At 43.1% G+C, this 26,547-nt stretch overlaps 1 protein-coding gene across 1 annotated transcript in view; it reads right to left on the bottom strand.

Moving 5' to 3' along the window:
• Positions 1 to 26,547, bottom strand: part of T265_15051 (hypothetical protein) — a gene marked incomplete at both ends in the record, with an annotated part of 181,555 nt that overhangs the window by 6,428 nt on the left and 148,580 nt on the right. Inside the window, 13 exons of the mRNA XM_009176385.1 lie at positions 4,832 to 4,948; positions 5,288 to 5,653; positions 5,774 to 5,936; positions 7,285 to 7,691; positions 11,209 to 11,377; positions 13,429 to 13,610; positions 13,772 to 13,965; positions 15,438 to 15,555; positions 17,232 to 17,334; positions 19,132 to 19,258; positions 19,506 to 19,658; positions 21,713 to 21,912; positions 22,898 to 23,039. Coding sequence (XP_009174649.1) covers positions 4,832 to 4,948; positions 5,288 to 5,653; positions 5,774 to 5,936; positions 7,285 to 7,691; positions 11,209 to 11,377; positions 13,429 to 13,610; positions 13,772 to 13,965; positions 15,438 to 15,555; positions 17,232 to 17,334; positions 19,132 to 19,258; positions 19,506 to 19,658; positions 21,713 to 21,912; positions 22,898 to 23,039 — 2,441 coding nt within the window. The remainder of the gene's footprint in view (positions 1 to 4,831; positions 4,949 to 5,287; positions 5,654 to 5,773; positions 5,937 to 7,284; positions 7,692 to 11,208; positions 11,378 to 13,428; positions 13,611 to 13,771; positions 13,966 to 15,437; positions 15,556 to 17,231; positions 17,335 to 19,131; positions 19,259 to 19,505; positions 19,659 to 21,712; positions 21,913 to 22,897; positions 23,040 to 26,547) is intronic.

The raw sequence follows: 26,547 nt of genomic DNA, 5'->3' as shown, positions 1-26,547 counted from the left end.
TGTTTAGCACATTCTGTGAAGGACTTATTTGACTTTCAGGCCTGCATTTCCAAACTAGCGGCTTTGAAGCACACCAAAACATGTTGATTGACGGACCCAGTTGGTTCGTATTGGTGCGCTTCACCGTTTAAAGTCACCTATCGGCTGGATACCGCATCGATAGGACGGAAAGCAAAATAAAGCCCTCAACCTTAGCAAACGTGAAGGCCATATTACGTCACCTTCTGTCGGAGTATTCTAGCTACCGCTGAAAGAAGCCCATGGTCGTTATATGCATCGATATATTAACTACCACACAAAGTTAGCAAGTAGCTACATAATGCACTGAACAGTAGCTCGCAAAAGAGCCCGAAATTAAATGACCCTCCAAAAGCAACGTTCGGGATGATACATGGTTGGCTAGCGGGCCACTTGAAATTTTATTAAAAATCCTTCTAGCAAACGCATGGGCCAAAGAGGGAAGCCCGCGCAAGTTCTGCCAGTCAGTGATGCGCATGTTAGAAATTAAGCCTTGAGTTGACAGGTTAGAATTGAAGTCCTCCGAGAACACACGGTTCTGGAAAGAGCGAATTTTCTAATGTAAAAACACAATCGTTATAGATACCCAACGAGCCATTGTGAACGATCTGGTTGCAGGTTTCGCAACAGAAGTTTCTAGGAAATGATTGAGACGGTAGTCTTACATCCGCCTTCATTGCGCCTTTTCAGAACCCATTGCTATAAGTGTGGACGTAAACATTGTGACCGACGCAAGCGAAGAATTCATGGTTAAAAATTTGGACGCGAAAGTCTGTGGGCGGTCAGTTCACCACGGCGTGCCAGATGAAGAACAATCGGCAATCCACGCCGGAGTGCTGACAGATCGGCGTTTACTTGCTTGCTTAAAAAAGCCCTTAAAATGAGTGGGCCAATGGGGCACAGCAAAATTTTCAAGAAAAAAAGCGACGAGCTGTGAGTTGTTTGCATATCGGTGTTCCATTGTCCACTGAAACTGCTGTGCTCTCGAGGTCAACCTAGTTGATCCTTACGTGCTTGAAGAGGTCCTAACATTCCGGTCGTTCGACCATCAGTGAACGGGAGCAGACTTCCTAACATAAATATTTGAGCGCAATCAAATATTTGAACAACGATCTCGAATGCTTTACCCAACGAGAGTGAGCATCGCAAGACGGGAGGAAGACTGTTCAAACCCTGACTAGGAACGTCCAATCTTCATAAATAATTGACCTAGCGTACACCATTATCCAACAAACCACCCAAGGAAAAAGATTTATTTTATCATGTTTGATAATTTGTTCGCTTGGTGCGAGAGACAAACGTCTGGCGGAAAGTAAACAACTGGCTGGGATCAGGCGATTGAATAAGGTACATTGTAAGGGTCATAGAACAATAAGAGCCAAGTATATATGGTAAATTCTGGTTGATTTCTTTGTGTCTGATAGCGTATTGATGTGTTTGTTTCTTTGAGGAACTGAGGAGAAGGGAGGAAAAGTGGGCGGAGCATATTTTTAGTAATGCCAATGTGAAGAAAAGTAATGTAAATAAGAGGGAACCGATACAAGCAAATTTTTCCTCTGTCCGAAATAGATCCAAATCATACTTGAGGGTCGATCAAAGCAATGGATTGAAAATAAGTAATGGTTATGTTATTTTATTTAGTGGAGAGGGCTGGACATTGGTACGTGAGTCACTGAATGTCTTTGAAAAGTTGTACTCAAAAGAATCTGGCGCCAGTTGCATAATCGCGATGGGCGTACAATTTGTCTGACTCGAAACATGGGTTAAAAGCGGTGAACGGTACATTGGCAAGCTTCAGGAATAAGTATATTATAAAGAGGTCGCTTGAGTAGGTCGGCCTGCGTGCACAGTTCACTTCGGGAGAAGATAACAGTTTGAATCCAGAGGAGCATCAGTAAGGATAGGATCATGCACTGGATCCCTGTTTATTAGCTGTGCAAGTCTGGGGGAAACAGCCGACTTGAGGAAATTTGGAAACAGCGGAAGATGCGATAGAAGTAAGGAGATAACAAGTTAGCTCTAGCTCACTGGCTAACTGGATCACTTCCTAATATTTGAGTGCCTAGGGTTGCTGGGACACAGCAGCACTCGTAGGGGCGTGGATAAATATAGAATACCACAAATATCTAGCATATGTGCGTTTGGTGTTGTAGCATGGTTGAGCGCAAGAGAGGGAGAGGGAGAAACAGCATTGGGGAAATATGTGTGTGTAACCGGCAATCACCGCGTCACACTGGGTACACCAAGGTGCTTGTTTGTGAGTTAGGGGAGATTTGAAAGATGCCAAACAGCACATACTTTAAAACAAATTCCACTGAAAAGGATTAGGAAAAATAGGCCAATCCAAAGTAACAAATTACGGAGCCGCTGTGATGTTCGTGCTTTGAGGGCGCCTTTCACTGCGAAACGACCAGAGAATCGGAGGCACCGAATAGTGCCCAGAGGGTTTGATTGATGCGTATGGATTGGACTCAATTCGTAGGGCTTGGACGTATTCCGATATTCAGATGAATTAGTCTTGGATAGTGCACCAGTGCAATCATCACGTACTTGGGCGAAACGGTTAATTGTGGATATGTGCTTAGAATGCGCGATATCCTGCTGATATGGTAGGTCCATATCCGAATATTTCGGGTAATTATTGTCATCAGGGTAGGCAGGACGAACCGGAATTTGCTCAGTTAAAGGGTTCGAAACATTAGTCTGAAAGCATTTGGGTAAAACAGCATAACTGCCTTTTGGATGGAAAAGTATACAAATTGGCCAACAAACAATTGGTTGTTAACTGAACTCTTCTTCGTGGTCATCCACATCGGCAGCGACAACCTGCAGAGCAAACGTCCACGTGGAAATGATTCCGTTTGGACCAGTTGCGTTGATTTTATAGACACCATTGTCCTTGCGATGTCTCACGTCTAGTAATCTGCATATACTTGAGGATGCCGAGTCATCGAATTCGATTCGGCTTGGATCAATCAGTTTGTCATTCCGACGCCATTCCACTGAAAGTGGGAAAGATGAACCGAATTCAGCTGACCAATGGTGGTCTTGTTTGAAAACATGGAGCATTCATATGTGGAACGTTTCTATAATAATAAAGATGTTACGAGTACTCAAAACTCTCAGATGATTGTCCATCCGGAATACCTTAAGAATACCGATTATTACTCCTGATTGGTTGAATAAGTTAAGTTTATTTGGTTTGCATGTATGATGCATCGACTGTGGCGGAAAAATTAATGCTGACCGAAATTCTGATCCTGTAATAATGCAGAATACGCGACATTTCGTGCCCCAATAATTTTTCTCCCAAAACAATCTACATTCCTGAAGGCTTTACAGTTCAACTACTCGTCGCTTCACTTTTTACGATTAAAAAAGGAGTTCGCGCTTCAAGCCATCCATTACTCTATTTTCGGTCCCTCGGTATTCGTACTTCAGTATTCTTGTATTTTTCCCGCAGCATTTTTCCCCACCAAAACAACTGCGTTGTTTTTAACTCTTGCCAAAAAGTAAGGATGTACCTGTTTTCCATCCTGTACCATCCTGGCGATCCAATCTGGCGCATCTAGTGAACTGGAGGTCTTTAACGGCATCACCTTCAAAGATAGTTAATGATATGTTTTACTTTGTAGCAAAAAACAGGTGAGTTGTGTTGCAACAGAAGTTGTTCTCTTCTAATATGCTTTGTCTCTACCTCCCAGTATGGCTAACTTTTCATCCTTATAAGAAGTAGTTTACGTAACGTCATCCCCAAAAGCGGCTTACCAGGTCTGACTCAAACACCTCGACGTAAATCCATCATCCTTATTTCACGGAGGATTCTCGGATAACTTTGATTGACAATGTGCTATGCTATCGTTAAACGAGTTCCCGCCCAACGGATGATCCGCTGACATACGTCTGGTCATTGGCTCCGAATACACTATGCCCTACTAAAAGGTACACAGGCCGTTCACCCCTAGTGTGAACAGGCGGGTGTACTGCAACTGCTAACAGCTCTTTGAATACATATCTGTTCAGTTGCTTTGTTTAGCACATTCTGTGAAGGACTTATTTGACTTTCAGGCCTGCATTTCCAAACTAGTGGCTTTGAAGCACACCAAAACATGTTGATTGACGGACCCAGTTGGTTCGTATTGGTGCGCTTCACCGTTTAAAGTCACCTATCGGCTGGATACCGCATCGATAGGACGGAAAGCAAAATAAAGCCCTCAACCTTAGCAAACGTGAAGGCCATATTACGTCACCTTCTGTCGGAGTATTCTAGCTACCGCTGAAAGAAGCCCATGGTCGTTATATGCATCGATATATTAACTACCACACAAAGTTAGCAAGTAGCTACATAATGCACTGAACAGTAGCTCGCAAAAGAGCCCGAAATTAAATGACCCTCCAAAAGCAACGTTCGGGATGATACATGGTTGGCTAGCGGGCCACTTGAAATTTTATTAAAAATCCTTCTAGCAAACGCATGGGCCAAAGAGGGAAGCCCGCTAAGGCGTTTTCGTCATTTCATGCACTGAAGCGTATTTGTATTCTATGTAATTTTAGGTTTCCATTTCACTCTGCATGCTACGTCGAACAAGTTTGAATGGCTGGAATGCAGTGAACAGCTGTTTTGTCCTTAGTAAGAATCATAAGCATTGGGCAATCCATCACCCTAAGCTAAGTTGATGAATAGTTCAGGACTTGACACTTGTTCATCCTCAGCATTACACGAAAGGGAAACACAGGAGAACGTGTCATATCTGACTACGAAGCTTTCCATGATATATGAGTTGATAAAAATCATGAAAAAATGTCTCATTACCACTGGTGACGGTGTCCGGCGTGAAAGCACATTCGAGAATCGTTGAACTTCCCTCTTTGATGGTAGCGGATTGTGGAACGGACACGAATTCTGGACCAGGTAGATCTTCATTTGGAGCTGCATGATAAACCACGAAAAATAGCGAAATGTGGTGATACAAGTCAATTAAATGTCACTGGAAAAAATGATTCAAGTGTACACTCTGAGCTTGGTCACCCAGGTCTGAGCATTTTTAAATGCCGAACTGACATACGCTTATTTTGGTGAGCAAGAACTGTCGGAATATCAGTGCCTGGCAGATTATCCATATTCATATAGCCGAGTTGCGAAAATGATTAACTTCGATAGAGTTCGGTGAGCTGTCGCGCATTCTTTTTTTAGTTTGACTACAATGCACCGTTCAGTTAAGAGTAAAAAACAAGAAATAAATAGACTAATCAGTGCGAATTAACTAACCTTTCACAAGAACGTGAGCAACACTTCGGGCTTCGCCTGCTACATTCTTCGCGTAGCATTCGTAACTGCCCGCATCTCCCAAATTCACAGATGGCAGTTCAAGTCTCGAAGAGTAATTTTCTTGCACCACGCTATGTGCAGCCTGGATGGCGTTTCCATTGCAGGACCAAGTGACTTCGGGAATGGGAGCTCCGGAAAATTGGCACTCCAGGATTAATTCTGCGCCCTCTTCCAGCAACTGTCCGATAGGATGTGTGGTAAAGAGAGGAGGGGACTGCGGTCCATCCAGCAGTACTTCGTTCTTTCCTTCGACAATTTCTTCGGCGAATCCGTTTGGCAGTTCGCTCTGAGTAGGTTCCGGTTTGACTAGTTTACGTAGGTAGAGAACAACCAATGTTGAGCACGTACATGTAACAGGGGCATAACTTTCTTTTGCAAAAAACTGTCAAAGAAGTTAAGGATAACAGCACAAAAGCACACACTCACCCTGAACGCTAACTTGCGTTTGACTAGTGGAACTTCCACCTTTCGAAGTTGCCTGCACTTCATACGTCCCGGCGTGTTTTAACCCGACGTTCTCAATGGTTAGGCGACTGGTTTTATTGTCACCTGTGGTCACTATGTTGTATTCAGTGTCCGATTGTAGTTCCTATGAATGAGATAAGAAATTTCGATGATAGGTGCCCTCAGGTTTGTTCAACCAAACAGACAAGAAAATGAGAAACGTTGCTTGGCACATTTATCAACGGAAAAATAAACTACGTGTTACCGTCAGGAGATATCTGTTGAATAATCAAGCCATCAGTGAACCATGTTTGATTTAGCGAAAACTATCATCAAACCAGCCACATGCATCGCAACTTTTACCCAGCAACGTTCCTTGTAATCATGTTCTTTCCAAGTTAACTGTATTTTTCTGCACAGAATTACGAGAGGAAAACTGTTTGAAATACCATCAAATTCACTTCCGTGGTGGGCCCCCTGACACATAGAGTACTGTATTAATAGTAATAATATTATTGATAGTAACAAGTGAATTACAAAGTGACCCTCAATCCAAGCAGCGGTTTCCTTCTTTCGAAAACATTTAATTCATGCGTCACAAATTGCGGTCAGAAGCCCTTCTTTCATGTTATTTTTATTATCTCGGAAGATCCTTCAAGTTATGTAAGGGCCAGACGATATTCCAACAAAGCTAACAGAGCGCGGCAAACTCGTCCCCCTATTTGTACAGGCGAATGTGAACTGAGAGGATGCCTCATCTTTCGAATATCATTGGCTTGGCCTTCATATGGCACTGTTTATTAGGTTGCTGAAAATTCTCGGACGGCCCACTGTCGGTTTGACCCTTTTAGAGTTCATCGGTTAGACCTTGTCTCCGAATTTCCTAACTGAACATCGAAATAAACTGATGTGGAAATATACACTGATTTGCAAACTAAGATGGTGTAAACTGGAGACCCAGATGGATTTCTGGTTTGCAACGTCCTACAATACGATGTACTAAAAAAGGCAGCCTGAGGTGAGGCTGAGTCGGTTGAGTCTCCTGTTGACACCATCCTAGTTAGCGCTTATCCGCACAGAGGACCGCCTTGATGTACAAATACAAAACACGTCCAATGGAAATGCGGGATCAAAGCCTACCTAATAAGCCTTAAAACGAGCGAAAACGGTCTGAATTACTTAACAGATAGTGTGGAAAAACTACACATGAACAACCATGTAACTAAACTACGAAGTAGACTGCCAACCAAACACTCATGTTCGGACTGTAGGCCAGGGTTTCGAGTCTGTCTAGAGATTTATGGGACACACCTTTGTATCTGGGGCTGGGCAATCACTCAGCTCAAACAATAATGAAATAATTCAGGCAAAACCTAATTGTTCCTGTTCAAGTGATCAGGTTAGGACTGTTATCCATCTCGACAGAGGGTGTATTGCTTAACAATCTTGGGTTTTATCCCAGGATTTCGTTGGGAACATAAAAAATTACGTACCATTCCGTTATGCAGCCATCGAATACTCGTTTGCCGGTTCGTTTCACTGAATTCCACACTCAATACCAGTCGTTCTCCTTGGACTAACTGGGGAGGAGGTACAAGGGGTTGCTGAACCTTTGGAGCAGGGATAGTGGGAGACGGAGGAACTTCATTGCTAATGGTGGAGTCACGTCTTTCCACGATTCTACTCATCGTCCGGGCCTCGCTCACCTCCCATCCATCACGCAATTCGCGTGTTTCCGACGTGTGTCTTTCGGTCAGTCGGGTTAAAGAACCCTGAATTCGTCTAGATCGTCCAGCCTCAGAATTCATGGTGCGATAGTCTGAGCCCATTGGCTGTTGGCTGCTGGATCGGAGGCCTCTTTCACCAGCTCTAGCATTCAGGAACCGTCGGACGCGGCTCTCTAAAAAAATACCGATTCAGACCATAGTTCAGTATAGACGGATTCCAAAAGGATTTTGTTTATCTTACTAGTATCATGATGTGCCTACATGTACGCACTGGAAACTAATTAGGTTATATTTTGAGCGGGTGTGCATAGAAATGCATTCAAACAAGTGCATTAATCAGCCGACATTTCTCATCATCATTAAGGTGAAAATGGCAACGGTACAAAAACTTTTCGAACTTCCGAAAGCTGTTTTTATTCGCACCGCCTGTGCCGCTGTGCCGCACACATCACCAAAGCACTACTTAATGCAAATGTGTCAACCCATCTACTTGAATTGCGAACATTTCGGGTCATCGCACCAAAATAAGTTTTCACAAGGTCAGCTCTGGTCCATTACTACGCCGATTGGAATAGAGGTCAAGACCTGTGTTGGATTAATATTAGGACAAACAAGATGCGTGCATACGAAACCGGACCACATATCCGTCCTGACTTGACTCAACCCGAGTGGAGGCCAGATTCTCATGTGCATCTTTCTTTCTTTTGAAAATCGAGGCGACTGGTAGAAATTCATGAAGCAACTGAAGGAAACAGGGTCGGCAGTAAAAGGTTAGTAAATACATTGTAAGTTGCCTACCATTCCCCTTGTCAATGCGTGAATTCTGAAGTGGTTTGATTCAGAGGCATATGGAAACTTGATATTCGAGTCAATAGGGAACTACTCATAACCACCTTGAATAGAATCGAGAATTACATGCCATGAAACAGTCTAATGTGGTTGCCAAATCCCTGAAATCGGGTTAAAGGGACCGGCTCGTGATCCACAGACTAGATGTGTGGTGAAGCATCCGTAGATTTATGTTTAAGCCAAAGGTTGATGTTTCACACATCTCAACTGCTGGTTTATCCATCCCCTAAGTGCAAGGTCACATGCTTGTGTCCCACTCCCGGTACCAAGTGTTTCGCTTGTGAGAACTTGTCAATTCCTCTTTTTCAAATCCACTTATACGAATTGATAAGGCTATGTGACAGCCTGCTTGAAGTAATGTAGGATATGGACAGAGATAACAGATGACAACGATTCGCTTACGTTGCAAGAGCGGTGAATATTTTGTCCGTACTCATGCTGTATTTATCCCGTGAGAACAGTCTCCACAAAGCCGATTACTTTCAGACGATTCCTGATGCCAGTGCATGGAGCAAGAACCCATTGCTTAGTGTATCAAACCCCAGCGCTTGTTGTGCTGTCGACATCAAGTAAAGGCAGTCCACAGTTTGGCTTTTGGTGTCTGGGTTAAATAACCCCAAGAATTTGAGTTCCCAACATGACGGTGTGTCTGTGTGAGCGCAGACATTTTTGGTCAATATCCGTACCAAATATAATCCCATACCACATCGGTTCACGGCATTCACCTTATCCGTGCGTTGATAATTTCCACCTTGCTATCCAACATTGAAATCTGGTTTTCCTTCTGACATTTTTCGGGGTGCTACTTGGTTCATTTGCATATTTTCTTCTATAATCAGTACCAGTAGGCGCAGTGAACTGCCAGGGACTCCGGTGCTTGTATTGTAGTCTACTGAAAGCATATGGGATCTCAGTAGATCCGGAAGGTGTTCGGAGGAGGGAGAAAATCAGTCGCTACTTGAATAAACCGAGGAGCGAGATGATTCTATCCATGTCGACATAGTTACGGTTGATTTAAGCCGAGTTATTTGGCGGTCTTCGTTAAAGCAATGGTAGCAGCCTCTATAAATGATGAAGCCTTTGTGATTGACAAAGGATGTGATTCGCTAATTGTCTGAACAATAACAACAGCAAGGGCTATTTGTTCGGCGGCAGAATGAATCACAATCGAGGTGAACGAGGTGGAGAGCCGGGCAGTTTTAAAACCGCTCATCTATCGATCCCCTACCGTGCCATCAGCTGCTGCCTTCAAAACCGCAAGCATGGACGTAGCCAAGGCTACTAAGAATAGTTTATTAGGCAAACCAATCAGCATAAGAGAATGGATCTCAGAGTTCCGAACACGGAAGTACTAATCTACCTTGAGAAGCGTGAAAATGTAAAGTGATTGGTTTTCGAAGACTTTTTCTCAGAGTTCCAACTGAACACGAGTTACAATGTTGAGTGTATTAAACGGCGTAGTTTTCGAGCTTAACCAAAAGTGTCGAGCGTATGTGATCCGAAACCCACAGTTTCAGTCATGGGACGGCAGTAGATCTATTGGTTATTTCGGTGGTCACTGGTCCAATACAGTATGGTGAATCTCAACCGAGGCAATACAAGTCATTCAGGACCAATTGCTGTGGATGGGTGAAACTAACCCAAGAACATACGTGACCGTGAGTTCGTTATGTTATTTTGGAACTGATGAAATGCATAATGAATCAAGGTGCTGAACTATCCGTTGATAATCTGCAATAATAATTTGGTTTGTAGTAGACACCAACAGCGTCAAAGCCGAGCTCAGCTGTGTTATAAACGACGAACAATTTTCGATTCACCCGTAACGAAGATTGCATTGAGTTTAGCCTGCTAATTCATACCTATTTACGCATCTTCGATTTTTAACAACCACGTTGTTTTTTGCACTAAAAGCTGTGCGTAAACAGATATCTACACCAGCAGCGAGTTAGTCAGAAAGAGGACGCCAAACAGCGTCGTTGCAGTTAGCACATCATTGATCGATCACGCACCGCCCTCTGGAGGAGCGTAGGCTGCGTGTCGCTGGTTATCTCAACACCAACACCGACAGCACGCTTGAACAAATTTAGTATATCACGCAGCCAAATGAAGGCCGAAGTGAGAACGACCTACCGCGCTTCGGTTATTACCGCGCCTGATGGCATGCTCTAAGTTCGGCAAAACTATGCGGATTATAAAACCGTAGATTTATCGACAGTAAGAGTGTAGCGTTCCAAATCCGGCAGCTTTTCAGGTTGGTCACAGAAATGTTATCGGGCCGCCCGCGAACATGTTACTACAGAATTGTCGATAAAATTAGATTCTGTAAAGCAGACGTAGATGCAGTTGACCGAAATGCACGAGTTGGCTTTCTGCACAACACAACAGTCAACACGGAAATGAAGTTTGTTCTTCAGATAATCTTTTTCTGACTGCAGGTCCAAAGGTTTCTATTCATATTCAATGAAACGGTATCCTCACGCGAAACCAAACGATCGCGTTTTGAAAAACGTGGAAGGAACTTGATGAACTCGAGGATTATCGCCATCAGTCCTCAGATTGTTTGGCTGAAATTCGCGAATGATAGAATGTTCATCTGAAAACTGGAGGTTCGATCCTTCACGGACATCTTGAAATCTAGTTAAGGCTTCCTGCGCGCCCGTCCTTGTATCAGCTGAGAAAGGAAAGATAATCTATTGTTCAAAAACAGCGGCGTTATCGTATTGCGCCTGGTTTGTGCTCGTTTGCTACGTTGAGATTAAAAACGACTTTTTAAAGCATTAAGTAACATATGGGTTGGCATAAACAGGGTTCAAAGCACACAGCCAAGGAATCACTCACGTTCAACAATCAGTTTGCAGTTCGTCTCATCTTCACCCTGACTGTTTTTGGCAACACAAGTATATCGACCACTGTCGTCTTCGGTACAGGAGTAGAGCTCCAACGAACTGATGCCCAACATGGTCTCGATTTCGTAGTTTCCGCCGCCTCTGTGTAATTCATATCCATCCTGTAAATAATAATAAGGGAAAGCCAGGTTGACTTTCTTTGCCCGATTTCGAAATCCAGAGTGCGTTCTTCAAGGAATATACGTTATCACCAACTACGTCCCGAACAACAGAGGACAAATCATAGCGGCACAATGAATGAATTCACCGAATCGCATGTTGCCTGTGTAACTTGAGTTTGTTCCAGAGATGCCCCAATTTATTTACACTGAGTTGTCAGTTCCGTAGCAAAACCATAGTTTTATCTGTCGTTGGATAAGTTCAGCGCATCTCCCATCCGCGGGATCGGAAGCAATATCTCCCGAGATTCTGAGACCGACTTTTGTTTGTACCACTTATCCGTCTCTGCTCCGCAAAAATCCAGGGAAGCTTGCTTGAGGAGAGTGACGTGTGTGCTAACCAGGCCAGGCGGGTACTCCTAAGCCAAAGGACATCTTCGTATTTTTCGACAGGCGAAACTCCTTTCTGAGACAAGAAGTTCTACGTTCACAGTCATATACCCCCGGCTCAAATTTACGTGCATGAGCCAACCCACAGAAGGTGAGCATTGCACTGGCTCATTTTGAATTTTAAGTAGAATCTCATTTGAGTCCTTCGTAAACGGACCACGAAACGCTTGCTCAAACCACCTTCTGGACTGTAATGGGTGCGTGCTGTACTGCCTAGGTTGAGAAAATCAATAATCACATAATATATGTACCCAATGCAAAAGTATGGTTTCTGAATCCATTGTTTGGTGGATAGTGTGCATTACTGTGCCACTGGAAATCCGGTACAACAGGAATAATCAGGCTAGTACGAAAAACATTGTGTGCTTTCACACTTTCTCTTGGACAGCCGATTTCTCCTTTACTGCTTCAATAAATTCATATTTGATCGATTGTAACTTAATCAGAATTGTCCGAAATGAAACAGATTATGTTTATCCATTCGGTACATGACTGTCCTCAATTACTTCTTCCTCTGTATATTAGGCGAATGAGTTCTGGAAGCTTGAACGTAGATGCGAATGGCGTAATTCTGTGAAAGAAATGAAACCAACATGGGTGCTGAACGGACAGTCCTTTCTTGACGCAACTCTGCTCATAAGGTCACGAACATTCACCTAATTTATTAGGCATTTTCCCCACTTATTCAATCGGTCTTTTGATAAGCGTAATGTAGGCCAGTAGGGATCTGGTCGCTGCCAACTATATGTGTTAACAGCTCATCTTGTTCCGCGTGGTCCCTCATCAATCACAAGGATAATCTTATTACATTTTTCCGTGTCCCTATAGCATAGCCGCAAATCCTGCAGAACAATGCGGAAGAAAAATGATGTGACCCACTTTTATGATCCCTCGCGCGTGCACGATTTTGCTTTCAATTAGTCACCGAATATTTTAACGACCAACAAATCTCTGAGAGTACTGTGTGGAAATTTTATAGATCTCCAATCCCCTTAGAGAGAAGTTCGAGCGACAGAAATCAAAAAGAGATTCATCTCGAAATGAAGGTAATCATACTGAGCGTCGAAAGTCATTAAAATCTGAACCACGCTCATTCGGCGTGGCATAAAAGGATATCCATCCTTGAGAGTCTCTTGCAAAAGAATTATCTTGTAAGGATTTCTCTTTAGTTTATGCATATTCAATCTAAGGAGTTAACTTTCTAAAGATTTCCTGCTAAGGGGCGTCATTATTAGTTGTATTCTATTTTAAATGGAGAACTGTTACTTAGTGCTTGCAGTTCAATCTAATTACCAGCGTGAATTCTTATTACTTTGTCGTTTTTTGCAAGTGCGTCTATCACATAGATCAGGCACCTCCAATTCTACTAAGCAAACCAGGATTACCAGAGCTTTATGCGCAACTCTACGACCAACAAAGAATAAAAGTTGGTGCTGAGCTGTGTGTGTGTGCATCAACTGGATATGTTAGTGGGATTCCCAAATATGTTTTTGGTGAAGTATTCTCAATTACAAGTGACTCAAACTAGACTGAGTTATGCAAAAAAAATGATCGTTTCGCCAGGTGAAAAAAATAGTAGACAACCATCGGTGAATGAATATTACCTTGAACCAGGTCATTTGCGGTGTTGGATTTCCGTCTGCTGTGCAAGTGAGTTTGACACTCGAGCCCTCTTGAATGTAGCGATTTCGTAGATGGAATGCAAACCTTGGTCGGGTCAACTCTTCCTGGAACATTTCAATTGGCTGCAGCTCAATTCTCTTTCGTTTTGGTGGTTGGGAGGTCTCTGCATTGGATAAATAAAAAAAAAAAAGTTCTCATAGTCGATAAGCGAGTAGATATATATAGAAAGTCTTATACTCCCAGGCGATTCAGTAAACAAAGTCAATTTCGGAGCAGATTCGGTTGTGATCCACCATGTTGATTCAACCACACCTTTTGACTCACCCCGTTTGATCTCTTGAATTGGTTGTACGGTTAACATAACCGGATATTCTCTTCGACCAAAACTGTTCTCCGCGCGAACCGTGTAGTGCCCGGTATCTTCGGGGCGAACTCGGTTGATTTTGAGCGAATAGTCGTGACCTGCATAGCGCTGCATGTGCTTCACACTTTGTGTCAGCTGTACTTCATTGAAGTGCCTGCAGCAGAAATATGATGCAGTATGAACAGTTGCCCATGATATACAGAAATTATGGTAACTAGGCAGTCAATCAGACTGCCATGCTGGTTTATGACTTTTTCAGAGTGATGATGAAAATTACTCATTGGATTCCCCATATGAGATCCTAAATCAAAGTGCTGGTTATAAGCGATAATTTTGGGTTTTCGCCTGTTCAGTTGCTCCGATCAACACATCTCCAGCCTTCACAAAACTGTTCCATGAGCTACCCAAGCAATATGCGTGAATTACTGGAGCTGCCACACCGTTCACTAATTGTGGTAGTGGGTAATATTGGGTTTGCGACAGCAGATTTTTCTGGGTCATCATGGTAAACAGGAAGGCTGTTGTGTTCATCTCCACCGGTTCACGTTGAACCGCGTCTCACACATGAGACTGTGAACATAAAATCGACTCATCCATGGACGGTAAAAGATATCAGTCGGAACTCCGCTGAATCATCATGAATATCATCCACTGATGCCTATCCGCCGATGAGTGATGATTATTGAAGTAATGCTTAGCAAGTCCCCATCTTTTGCGAAAGTACAGATGTCAAGAAGCAGCAAAATCTTTAAGACTTTCTTTGCGTTGATACTGTCACCTAGCAAGTACTCTCGCATTCCCACGAAAGTGGTCAGAACTCTTTTTTCAATTATCAGTGAGAAAAACCGAAAACGCGCCAATATAGCACCCATCGCATAAAGAAATAGTCTCAGGAAAGAGAGATGCTAAAGTGTCTTATTATCTTCTTTGGAAAAGGAGCTAAGATGGACTGTCCACTGCACCAAATACAGATGCTTCCAACATCTCTTCCCAGACCATCATGGAAATTTACACTCTGATGAATAGCAACGCTTTGTTCACACCTGTGCGTCCGTAGTCGTATTTCGATCTTCCTGTATCTTGATCATCAAATCCTGCTTTCTTTGCCAGGTAGAAACAGCAACCCTTGTCCTACTCACGGAGACTCAAATGAAAGAAACAGCAGTTCAGCTTTGGAGCTTCGTGTTGATTTGTAACCACTATTAGTTCAATAGGTGCTGAGTTATCATGTGTTTCTCTACTCTATTTTTCATACCAATCAACCGCAATGCATACGGAAACTGTGTGCCTCACGTGTATCCTGGGATAGGCCACCAATCACAAAAAGTTAAGTATGGAAAGGCTGCTAGACGTCCCCAGATAAGATAGCAGTCGTATTAAACCTAGCATTAGTTGATAAAGCCAGCAAGTGATGAAATCAAGTAAGCGACAAATGGTACATTCACACCACCGTTTACGCTTGGTCAATGAATCAAACTAAATAGGAAGAATGCGTGTGTCCTTTGTGATGATCTACACCTTTTTTCCTTGAGTTTGGATGAAATGGAAAAAGATACGTACTAATCACCTATATCTTGGAGGAGAGAAATCTTGGAGGAGTACGGGCGAAATCTACTGTGTACTCACCAGGTCACTGTAGGTTCAGAAAGCGCCAAAACACGGCAGTCAAATTGAGCATTTTGTCCCTCAACCACCAATTGGTTCTGCGGCCACTTAACGAAACGTGGTCCTGCTTCCTTTCGGTCTGAATGAAAAACCGTAAAACCAGGTTTGTCACGTTAGTTTCATTTCGCATCATGGCCAGTAACATCACAGAACAGCCTCTGATGGAACTCATGATCAGTTCAACTTCAGAAAGAGTGATAACCAAACAGGCACAACGGAGGAAAAGGATAGTGACTGTGGAATACTGTTTCACGTTTCCTACCAAGCACCCAAAAAGGATTGAGTTCGCGTGCGCACTCAGGAAAAGGAGCAAGTATGGAGCAAGTATATATTGCCCACCATGCAATACCCTGGAATACTCCCAAAGAGACCTGATCCTCCTAAGATTTCTGACAATGCCTCACACCAATATTTTGACCAGTGATGGACACTACAACTGAGTCAGCGAGCTTTCAGGGTTGTCAAAACCTGCGTATGAGTCCACTCCAGGGCAGTCGAAAAGGATCCAGTAACAATATGCCCTGCTGGCCACCCACCCCTAGACGAATGATATAGTGGTCAGCTGTTAAGCTGAAGATCCCAGGCTGTAATCTCCAGTGGCCGATGAATGTCCACTGCTGGTCATTGCCAACAAAAGTAGAAAAGCTTTTCGGCTCCTCAGTATAGACTGACCGCTATTGCGGGATATAATCCAAGGTGGAATCCCATTGTTCTTTGAGACTTCGTGATTCAGTCCGTTCCTGACAGTCACAAACAGTACACACTAAAGCTCAACACATTCTGCTGGTAAGGACAATAACATGCACATTTATCTGAATGCATATAATTGAACTGATCTCTCATAAAGCATCTATAGAGCTTAGTTCCATGTAAATAGAAGACCTTAGGAGTCTATTCCCTTCTTTTCTGAGACTCTTGATGAGTCTGTCAACTGTACTATCACTCAGCTGAGCACAACAATACATCTAGTTAGGCAACGTACATCTTGGCCAAGTATGCTCTAGTACCTGTCAGCATCAGCATCGGTCTTTCTTACAGAGTTTGTAAATGGACAAGGAATGGGGAGCAACGGCCAGTCAGACGCAAACGAAGTCGAGGGAAGGTCTACCCGGAACCATTTAGACCATTATGTACTGCAGAGTTCAACTTGGTCCATTTTCCGCATCAAACTCTCTGTTTCGGGTCAGGATAGAGCATCAAGAGTGACCTACCATCCACATTACCTCCCGCAGTCAGACTGAATGCCGACAAACTCCTTTCCCTAACAATTTGCCCCAATGCCTTGTTCCAAATCATTTTAGTTTTCCTCATAGTCACTGCATTTTAAGGGACGCCGAAATAACAAGTCTGTTATTGAAAGGAAACCTTAGTGGCCTGAGGTTATATAGATAATTAGTGTTCTGTTCGCTGAGCCAAACAATTTGGTTCCAAATTTTTCGTCACCAATCGATGTGACGTACCAGATTAGCGTTGTGTCGTTGTGAATGTCTTATCAAGCTCATTAAAAATAACACCATCCATATCAAGGGTATAAGATAATCCATATACATCTTTCTCCGACAAATTGTTTGGATACGACTTGTGGAAATATAATCTAACACTTATGATGTTTACATTATGGGATTTAGTTGATCCTCAAGTAACTGACCAAATATTGCTTTGTCCGGGATGCAGATACCGTGTTTCCGGGGTGGCCACTACTTATTTAACTGAGTGTAAACAAGGAATATGCCAAAAACTGCCCATCAGACTCACCGAAATTTGTCTCATGTATCTTGTACTTGTCCCGCTTGTTCTGTCGTAAAGACGAATAATTGGCAATATGTCCTATCGCTGGATTTCGTTGCCAGATTTCTCCCTAAAAGTGGGTCAACAGCACCAAATGGATAGAGCGAATAAAACCGCTTTTCTCGTTTTACCAAAGTACAGTTTACCAAGCCTGCGTATGAACAATTGGCAACGGCCAAGGTTCCTTTTCACACATCGATTACGCTGCTGCAAAGTAGTACTTACTGACCAAGCACAATCAGAGCTACAAAACGCGGAGCATCTCATAACTTGAATAGACAAACCCTATACATGACAAAACTTTTTGTTTGAGTAAGTATTATCGCTTAACTATTGGCGGTGTCATGATGGTGGTGTTGATGACGAGGATAAGAATGATTATAAGTCTCCAAGAAGGTTGGGAAAGTTATACCGACAGGAATTTCTCCATGCAGGCTTACAACGTGCGTCCATCAGATACTTTTTGTGAAAAGTGTTTTTGCTCATTAACAGAGGAAACCGCCAAAGCGGTTCACCTGACCGTTCACATGGAAACGGGTTGCACCTCCTACGGAAAAATGAGGAGGAATATCTAGTTGACTGATTTAGCTGACTACCTCACAAATTAACTTCTGCGAACTCCAGAACGCACAACTTTAACTTCCTGTCATCGGTCCTCCTAGCTCAGGTTGCGGTGCGCCCTCTATTCGTGCTGCTTGACTTCTCATTTGTAGGTCATTAGGTAGCCAGGTGCATGTTGGATATGTTCTAAGGCCTCGTCGAGCGTGAAAACTGTATCAATTGATGCTCCAAGCAAGACCCAATATCTAGGTCGGATATCTGGTTACTCCCCGTAGTTCTGTCGTTTACTTGAGTCGCTGAACCTTCGGTGTCTTTGTGCTATCCTTCCACGGTTTTGTCTTTTCTAATTTTCCTTCGGTACCACTGTTTCGTGGACCCACTATTATCGGCAAATATTTGTGTACTGCCTGCGATGACTGCCGACCACTTTCAGCAAGCAGTCGTACATGTTCACGGTGAGGAGATCTTCACGGCTATCGGACTCAATAATGCAACTCGCAACAATTTGTTCCGGTACTCAACTACGGTACGACCTTATATGGTAAGGTGGCATGTACTGTAACTTAGGTTAGGACGATTGACTGAACAGTGTGACGGACGAGTTTCCATCCAAAACCCCGTTCAGCTGTAGCACCCTTTCGGTGCCTAGCTGCCATGCCACCAAAGGAAGCACGAGGGTTGGAATACTGCCAGTTTACCGAAGCCTAGACAGGGCAAGCCGAGAGGCAGAGGTCGGGTTCGAACCACGAAACTTGCGGTCAATATGCTTCAGGTATGCTTCAAGGTTTCTTAAGGGGTCGGCGCAGTGATCGAAGGAAGTAACCAACCACAGATTCGCATAGAAAATGTAAGCCATTTACATGTGTATACAAATGGCGAACAGATTTTCCACATTTTTCTGGTGAACAGGTAAGTTGGCGTTGTACGTAAAGTGATACAGAATAATCAAACAAAGCAAGGTTAAGTCATGCGAAACGATGCGGTCTAAACTGTTGGTTGAGACTGCTGAACCGGGGTCGAGTTCGAATCCCAGTTACTTCACTGGCATTTTTTGAAATGCCAGTTCCCCAATCAACGCAATTTATCAACTGTTTAACTAAGTGAAACATGAGAGGACCGCAGCCACGATACCAGAAACGCGAGAAGCCTTGACATTATCTGACCATTTTCGTGAATGCTCACCTTCCTCTTTCCATAAAATGAAAAAATACTTTAGATATGCATTTGCTTGTTTGTCGGCGATCATAATGTACGAATAAAACTGCAGTTTCCCACATCATAAAAACCGTGTACCGATATGACTCACCATTCGGTCGTGCATACTCTGCTGACATTGCTTGTACCGGGATGGAGGAATGCGCTTGCGCTGATCATCACTGAGCACGCTGTTCAACCATGGGTGTTCCAAAGCCTCGTACACTGTCATCCGTTGACTGAAAAATAGGAGAAATGTGTTATAACGAATGACTCTACATTATGCACTTGCGCCCCCTCCCCCAAAAAGATGGAAAGAGAAAGGCCAGTTTGTTCTTATCCATGAAACCTGTAGTGATAAGCACCTAGGGAATCCCACTTAATGATAAGCCCAAACCTGACATCAAAGCCTAAAAGTATGAGTCCAAGGCATAAGTTATACTGTTAAACAAATGGATCCCGTTATTAGTTCAACCAAAGACGTACCTCGGTTGTTTTTGCAGAAGCTTACTAATAAAGTCTTTCGCACCGTCTGAGATTCCACGGAAGTTCTCATGGTCAAACGTATACCGACCTTGTACCACGCGTTCAAGCGTCTCTTCGGTACTGGATCCCGAAAACGGTGACAAGCCACTTAGTCTGGGAATACGAAAATTAAACAGATAAACAAATGAGAACTATTTATGGATGATAACAGAATAGTTGTTAGAAAAGATCGGAAAATTCGTATGCGAGAAAAACGAGTCAAGGGATGCGCTGTTGTCGGCAAGAGGCTAAATGAAGTCTTTGTAACTAAACAAGATCGAATGTGATTAGAAAAATCAGGGGAAAGTCAAACAGAGTTAGGTGGAGTACATCGATAAAACAGATATAAATGAAGAGCAGTGTTTTTGAAAATAGGGTTTTTGTATTTCAACCACGCAGTCCAATTGCTCAATATTGGTCAGCTTTTTCAACTGATTTTACTCCTAATTTTATTAATCTATTCAAAGTTAAAATTACTCTATACATATACATATACATATATATATATATATATGTATATATAACATGTAGGGAATGCATCCTCAAATAGCGCAACAGGGTAAACATAACTGGGCGAATTTTCCCTGACGAGCACACTGTCAGCATACAGAACACGTACGCGACAGGGTCCGTAAGAGAAGTTTGTGCCCTTGCCGGAACTGTGTGGGATTCAACAGGACTGGAGTCAGTCCAATCTGACATTATGAATTCCCTAGATGTTGGATGTTAATAAGATAGTGAGACTAATAGACCAGAACAATTCATTAACGCCGTCAAATGGTTGATTAACTGGCTCACTGGCTGACTCAATGAGGGCTACAATACGTGCAAGGGGTAACGAGTAACGGAAGCATAGTTGCCGAGCCATAACTCGTGGGTCAGCTATGTTCGGAATCCAGTATGGGATGTGAACATAAGACTGTCATTTACCAAATGATGACAGACTATCAAACACACTCGCACGTATTGCTCCGTGGAACTTCGTGCCAGACAATTCGGCTGACAGAGAGGATGGTCAATATCAGTTCAGCAACTTCAAAAGACAGTCACACCCCAACGCGCTAAAAATTTTCCATTTGTTTCTTTTATCTAAAATGCCGAATCAAGTTCACTTGCCTGAGCTCGATAGTCTCAAGGATTTTACTTCTCGCGCTGCAAACCGTAGGCACAACATTCGTGACTGACGGATGATGGGTGATTAAGGCATCGGAGCAAGCAACTGTTTTTGTTCCTTAACCGTAACTACATGTATGTCCACTATTTGTTTACTCAGTCAATAATCAACACAGTTTTGCCGAACCTATAGTAACGAAGCAGCTATCTCACCGATCTAGTCTCATCCACGAACCTCCTAGTTACCGATTGTGGTAGCATTTCTGAAAACAACTCCTATCTGCTTGTTAACATCTATATGCTGCGGGGGAACTACTTGTGAGTAGCCGCGGAATCCGTAGAACTTGTGTGCCTAAATGTGACGGTGAACAAACCTACTTGAAAGATAACTTGGTAGGACCTGGGTTTTACCTCCATGTGCAATCATCCATAGAGAGTTCTAAAGTATTTCGTCCTTGAGGTTTAACGAACACCATAATCGTTATCGCGACATATCCGGAATCGTGTAAAATATTCAAGCGGAACAGCCGTACAAGCTTCATTAGATCGTGAAGTGGTACCCTGCGTTTTTGAGAACCTGAACCTTACTTTTACACCCTAAATTTCGGGTTACTGGAGGAAAACCTGTGTTGTTTCAATCAATTTAAGGGATATGTCCAGAAGAGTGAGTGAAAATACTCTAACTTGACGAATTAGTTCACCAAGATCTGTGTGATAGCCCGAAGGGCCGTTTGCCTAAGGCATTCTGAAACATCACATTTACTGTTCGGCTTACCGACTGTTGGTTCTGTCTGACTAAATGGATGTATATGAAGCGACCGGCTGATTGGTCGACGGATAGGTTGGTTGATTGGTCGACTGGTTAATTCATTTATTTATTCATTGCAAGGGTAACATTCGCACGTCATGTAGTATTACCCGGCAGCATCTCACATGCTAAAAGGAGCAAAATACCAAAAATTTGCACAATCATTTCGGATGTTGGTAGGAGCACCGATTAACAATGTACTACATTTCATAGTTCGCTGATCAAACTTATACTATAGTGTACTTACAGTACGTATGTCAGTACACCGATAGCCCACATGTCCGTATAAAATCCAACTGGTTCATAACGAGCGATCTCCGGAGCGGCAAACTCTGGAGTTGCAGTTGTCACACGAACCGGTTCGTTGGGGTTGAGCTTTTTGGATAACCCAAAATCAACCAGTTTGATGTTCGTAGATTTGCTCGTTTCGCAAATGATATCTTCCGGCTGTGGAAAGAGGTGATATTGAAACCTTTGAAATACTATGATCAGTGGTCTCACCATAGTGTGGATCACAATGTTACGGGAAAAAATGTTAGCAGCAGAGAAAACTGCGAACACATGGAGAGCACATTGACGGTATCAGAAGCAAGAGGATTGGGGTCGATCTTGGTTCGACCTGTGTTCAAAATATAGAACCCCTCTGAGGCTCGATCGGACTGTCTCAACACCTTCTTCCGGTAGTTTGTTTGAAGCTGACGCTCACGCATACGACCAGATTGCGTTCCATCCTGAATGCTTTTCATGGCTTTGATAATTCCTACCAATAGCTAATGCCACATCAAGGTTTTATCCAGCCAAGCCGATCTGGAATAGTGGTCTTTCGGTATTCGTTAGCTTCATCTTGACTGGGATGACCCACTAATGGAAAGTTGACAAACCTGCACTACATAAACTTAAAATAGGTGTTTCAAGAGTACGCCAAAGCGACGATGAATCTTTCTTACAACAGGATATTCATTTGGAAGTTTTGATCTACAATGCACCAAAGTCGCACGACTGCAGTGCACTAATCCCCAAAAGACATTCTGAAAAGACAACGCTTTCTCGCACGTTTCATATTGGCGTTCTAAGATAACAACGTTCTAGTGTGCGATCGTCGTGATGACAAATGGTCCCATGAGAGGCCTAAAATCTCCTTGGGATAACTGTGATCATTGAAGTGGCCAAGTCTACTGCCACTAGGCTGTCAGAGGAATTATCATGGGCTTCGTCACACACATTATCACATTATGTAGCTACGAATATGGACAATTTCAACCCAGTATAATGGTATCGCCTGAATCACTAGTATGGTCGTCAGCGCGCGCCTCAAAGGTGGGGTAACCGGGTCGATAGGCGTATCTAGAAATCGTCTGAAAGGACATTGTATCTCAGATCTATCAAGACACGTTTTAAAAAACTGTCACCCATAACAAGTGATTGAACTCACCTTGACATCCAAATGGATGATATTGTTATCATGCATGTGTTGGATCCCTTCACAGACTTGTCGAATATAATTTGCAACTTCGGCTTCACTCATTTGGTTGCGATCATCAGCGATTCGGTCAAACAGTTCACCACCGGATAAACTGAACAGGCACGTGAGAGCAAGTAAATATAAGCTATCATACACGATGAAAATGCTCATTCTCTAACTGCCTGCAGACAAAAGCTAGTGTATCCTTCTCGCAGCTGCATGATGATCCAAATCGTCGTTAACTTTACAGACCATTGGGGTTTCAGTCTGGAAATGAGTATGTCTTGTTCCAAGGGGATTGGTATGTCTTGTTGCCCCCCTACCAAGTGCTGTAGCAGTCCTAACCACAACACGTCTTACAAACGCCTGTTATTATGGACGTTCCTCAACAGAGGGTGGAACGGGCATCCACTACTCTACTGAGGCTAATTCGGTGAAGCAAATTGCGAATTTTTAACGTGTATTCGCCAAAATGGCGTCCGAAAGTAACGGTTGCGAATGGATTGCTTATGGTCCACAGGCGAACCAAGTCAGACCGACACACTATAGGTGCTTCCTTGTGAACTTGGATTCGAGGACTAAGAGCTGTTGTATATCAGAACTACTGTAGTCTATTTTAGCACCGACACATCGCTCTTTAACGGTAACATAACCGAGGTATATTTCACTCAATCCCCACCAAACTACCTGCTTCCGGATTCATTAAAAATTAAATAATAGGGGAAAATAATGGGCTCAAACCAGCGAATCGGTACTACGAAGATCGGTTTCTCTGTTCAAATGACAGATTGCAAAAATAAGAGAAGTAATTGGCCTATGCTGAAAAACACTAAGGCTAGCGGTGTGTCTTGATATTTCATCGGGTAGAACTAAGTTACGGTGGCTATCTATCTAACGTGGGTTGCTCTTCGAGTTAGCTGAACTCATAACGATGTAAGTTAACCATGTGAAACTCTTACGCACGTTATAAACTGTGAAATCCCAAGAACTGTCCGGACTCGAAGCCCCCACTGACATTGTCCAAGTAGAACAAAATGTTGCATACCCATTCAGCGAGGTCGTGGAAATGTATCCAAAAATGAGTAGTGTATGGATGGGACTTATTTGGGGTGACAATATCAGGGAGCAATATGGTTCCAACGATATCAGTAGCTCATCAAACACTGAAGGCACAGATCATTGGGCATCTTCACAATATGCCGCAATGGTTCCAAATACAGCCTCGACATTGGTTGTCTATTTCCGCTCTAGTCAAGGGAGTTTTAATTTTAATGCATCTAATTATTGCAGATACATCCTACGGTGTGACTGTGTTCGGATGTTGTGAGGACATGATACAAAAACACACGATCTGTTCGAAAATATGGGCCCTTCCGTTATACAGTTGACGATAAACCACTTCCATTCAGCTTTTATGACTTTCTATAAAAACGTTCTCCAAATTTATTTGCCAGAAAGATGGTACCAAACTTCTTCAAGCTGTAAGACAAAATCCGTTGTTTTGGAATGAAGGCCACTGGAACTCTGAGTTTTGTGAGATGCGGACTGTTTATGATTCCCAATAAGAATGAAACAGCTGTACAGCACTTCCGGCTTTTCAACATAAACTGGCTTCACTGAAAGGACGCTATCTCAATTGAGAATTACCAAATCTCCTCACATCCACCATCAGATCTTGTCGTTTTTAAAATGTCTATGTTACGACGCCAAATTCGCATTACTTTCTCGCCCTATCATCGTTTTTGGTGAAGGTTATCGTCGAATTCCCATGAACTCATTGCTCTGTGTGGTGATTTGGACAAGCAATCTTGTGTTTTAGCGCACTTCGACCGAGTCGTTGCAGTAAACGTTAGCAGGTTTGTCAGCGATTATAAATTCAAGCTGATGCATTCACTGAGTTATTGCCGTGCAGCTTAAATTCGTGATATGATTGAAAGTAATTGAGTAGTTCGGAATTTCACGCGGTATGACTCAGGGGAGAGGTTGACATGATCGGTATGCCATTGGAGCAAAACCACTGGATTGATTGAAACTAAATCTGGGTGACACACACTAGGTACTCTAGGGAAAACAGTCTTATTTGAACAGGCTAGCATCTCATCCAAGGCGGCAGATGTCAAAATGAAAAATCTGAAAATGGCCACAAACACACCATACTGCCGAAGTGTTAAGTCAAACCAGGATATCGACCAAACCAAATACATAGATTAAAGGGCAAATATTTCACCCTTAGACTGACGATCCGGGTTTGCTATAAGATATAGTGTAATTGAGGTCTTCCTTTTCTAAACCCATCAATTACTCAACGTTTACAGCATACGGTTCATCGTGACACCACATAGAGTGGGAAATGCCTTCAGTTCATTAGGGTCTCAAAACAGAGTTCAAAACAAATTAATCGTCTTTCACAACATCCCTTCGGGCCAGCACCACAACCAGAGTCCAGAACAACTAAACGCCAGTGATTATAAGCACTAAACTACGGATACCCTGCAGCTTAATTAAGCCTAATTTTCACAACACAAAGTACTATGTTTCACCGTAGGAATCAGATGATCCTACATCGTGCGTCAATTACCAGTCCACTTGCAGTAAAATCTTTATTGGTGGAGCTGATCGACATCTGTCTCCAGGAACTTGTGGGAAGATTTCTATTCAAACTGCGTCAGATCTCACAACATTACGGTTTATTAGCACAAACAATTACGCTGAGCCACAGATCACCAATCGCTCAACATATCTTCAACATAGTCTTCGAAAAAAGTTTGGTGACAATCGGTGGATTTATTGCTGGGCAACGTTTCGCTTTTGACATGAAAGCTTTGTCAGGCCAAGTGACTAGGTTCGGAGATTGGTCGAGATTTAAGACAGGTTGGGTGTCGGCCGAGGGATTTTAGTGTTAGAGTAGTTGAACAAGTGTTGGGACGGTGGGGTACCTACACGTGTTTGGGTCCAGCCTAGGTCCTAGTTCTTCTGGTTCGGTTCGTTTGATGGTCCCTCTTGAACGTCGTTTGAACCTTCTGTCAGTCTGTGTGGGTGAGCTAGTGCTAAGATAGTTGTGTAACAGGGATAATGTGACCTTTGGTCGGTTGGGGTTTCCACCCTCACCCCGGTTTTTTCTAATGATCCTAAGTGGATTGACAACCACACCGTCACGTGTCAACTCGGCTTAGCTAAAACCGCTTTCCATACGCTCACCAGTTCCACACCCTCGATTCTGTCCACGCTCTGAAGCTTGTAATTTCCACCGCCTCGGCTATCAGCCGTTGTGGTGTGAATCACAGTCCCGGTCTTAAAACTTCCACATTCTCCAGATCTTCAACATCTTCGATCAAACACAGAAGTCACTCTTTTCTCTGAAACAATGTGGTTAAGAATACAACAACAAAAACTGTGTTCACAAAAATAGCTGTTTCAGTCTGGAAACTGACATTGGAACTGACCACCGTCTTTCCATCTCCTCTCACACCATTATTGCTCTAACAAAATGAACTAAAGAGATCCGATGATCCAAATATCAAACAAGTTTTCTACGTCTTGTAGTGCGGTACCCAGCATTCACCATTTCTATCTTTAAACGTGAATAAAGATGGAATTTAATCATTTCAATTCCGGGCTTC

Source organism: Opisthorchis viverrini (assembly GCF_000715545.1).
Source record: "Opisthorchis viverrini unplaced genomic scaffold opera_v5_333, whole genome shotgun sequence".
Classification (NCBI taxonomy): Eukaryota; Metazoa; Platyhelminthes; class Trematoda; order Opisthorchiida; family Opisthorchiidae; genus Opisthorchis; species Opisthorchis viverrini.
The sequence above is the reverse complement of the archived record's forward strand: the minus strand, read 5'-3'. Positions and strand labels throughout refer to the sequence as shown.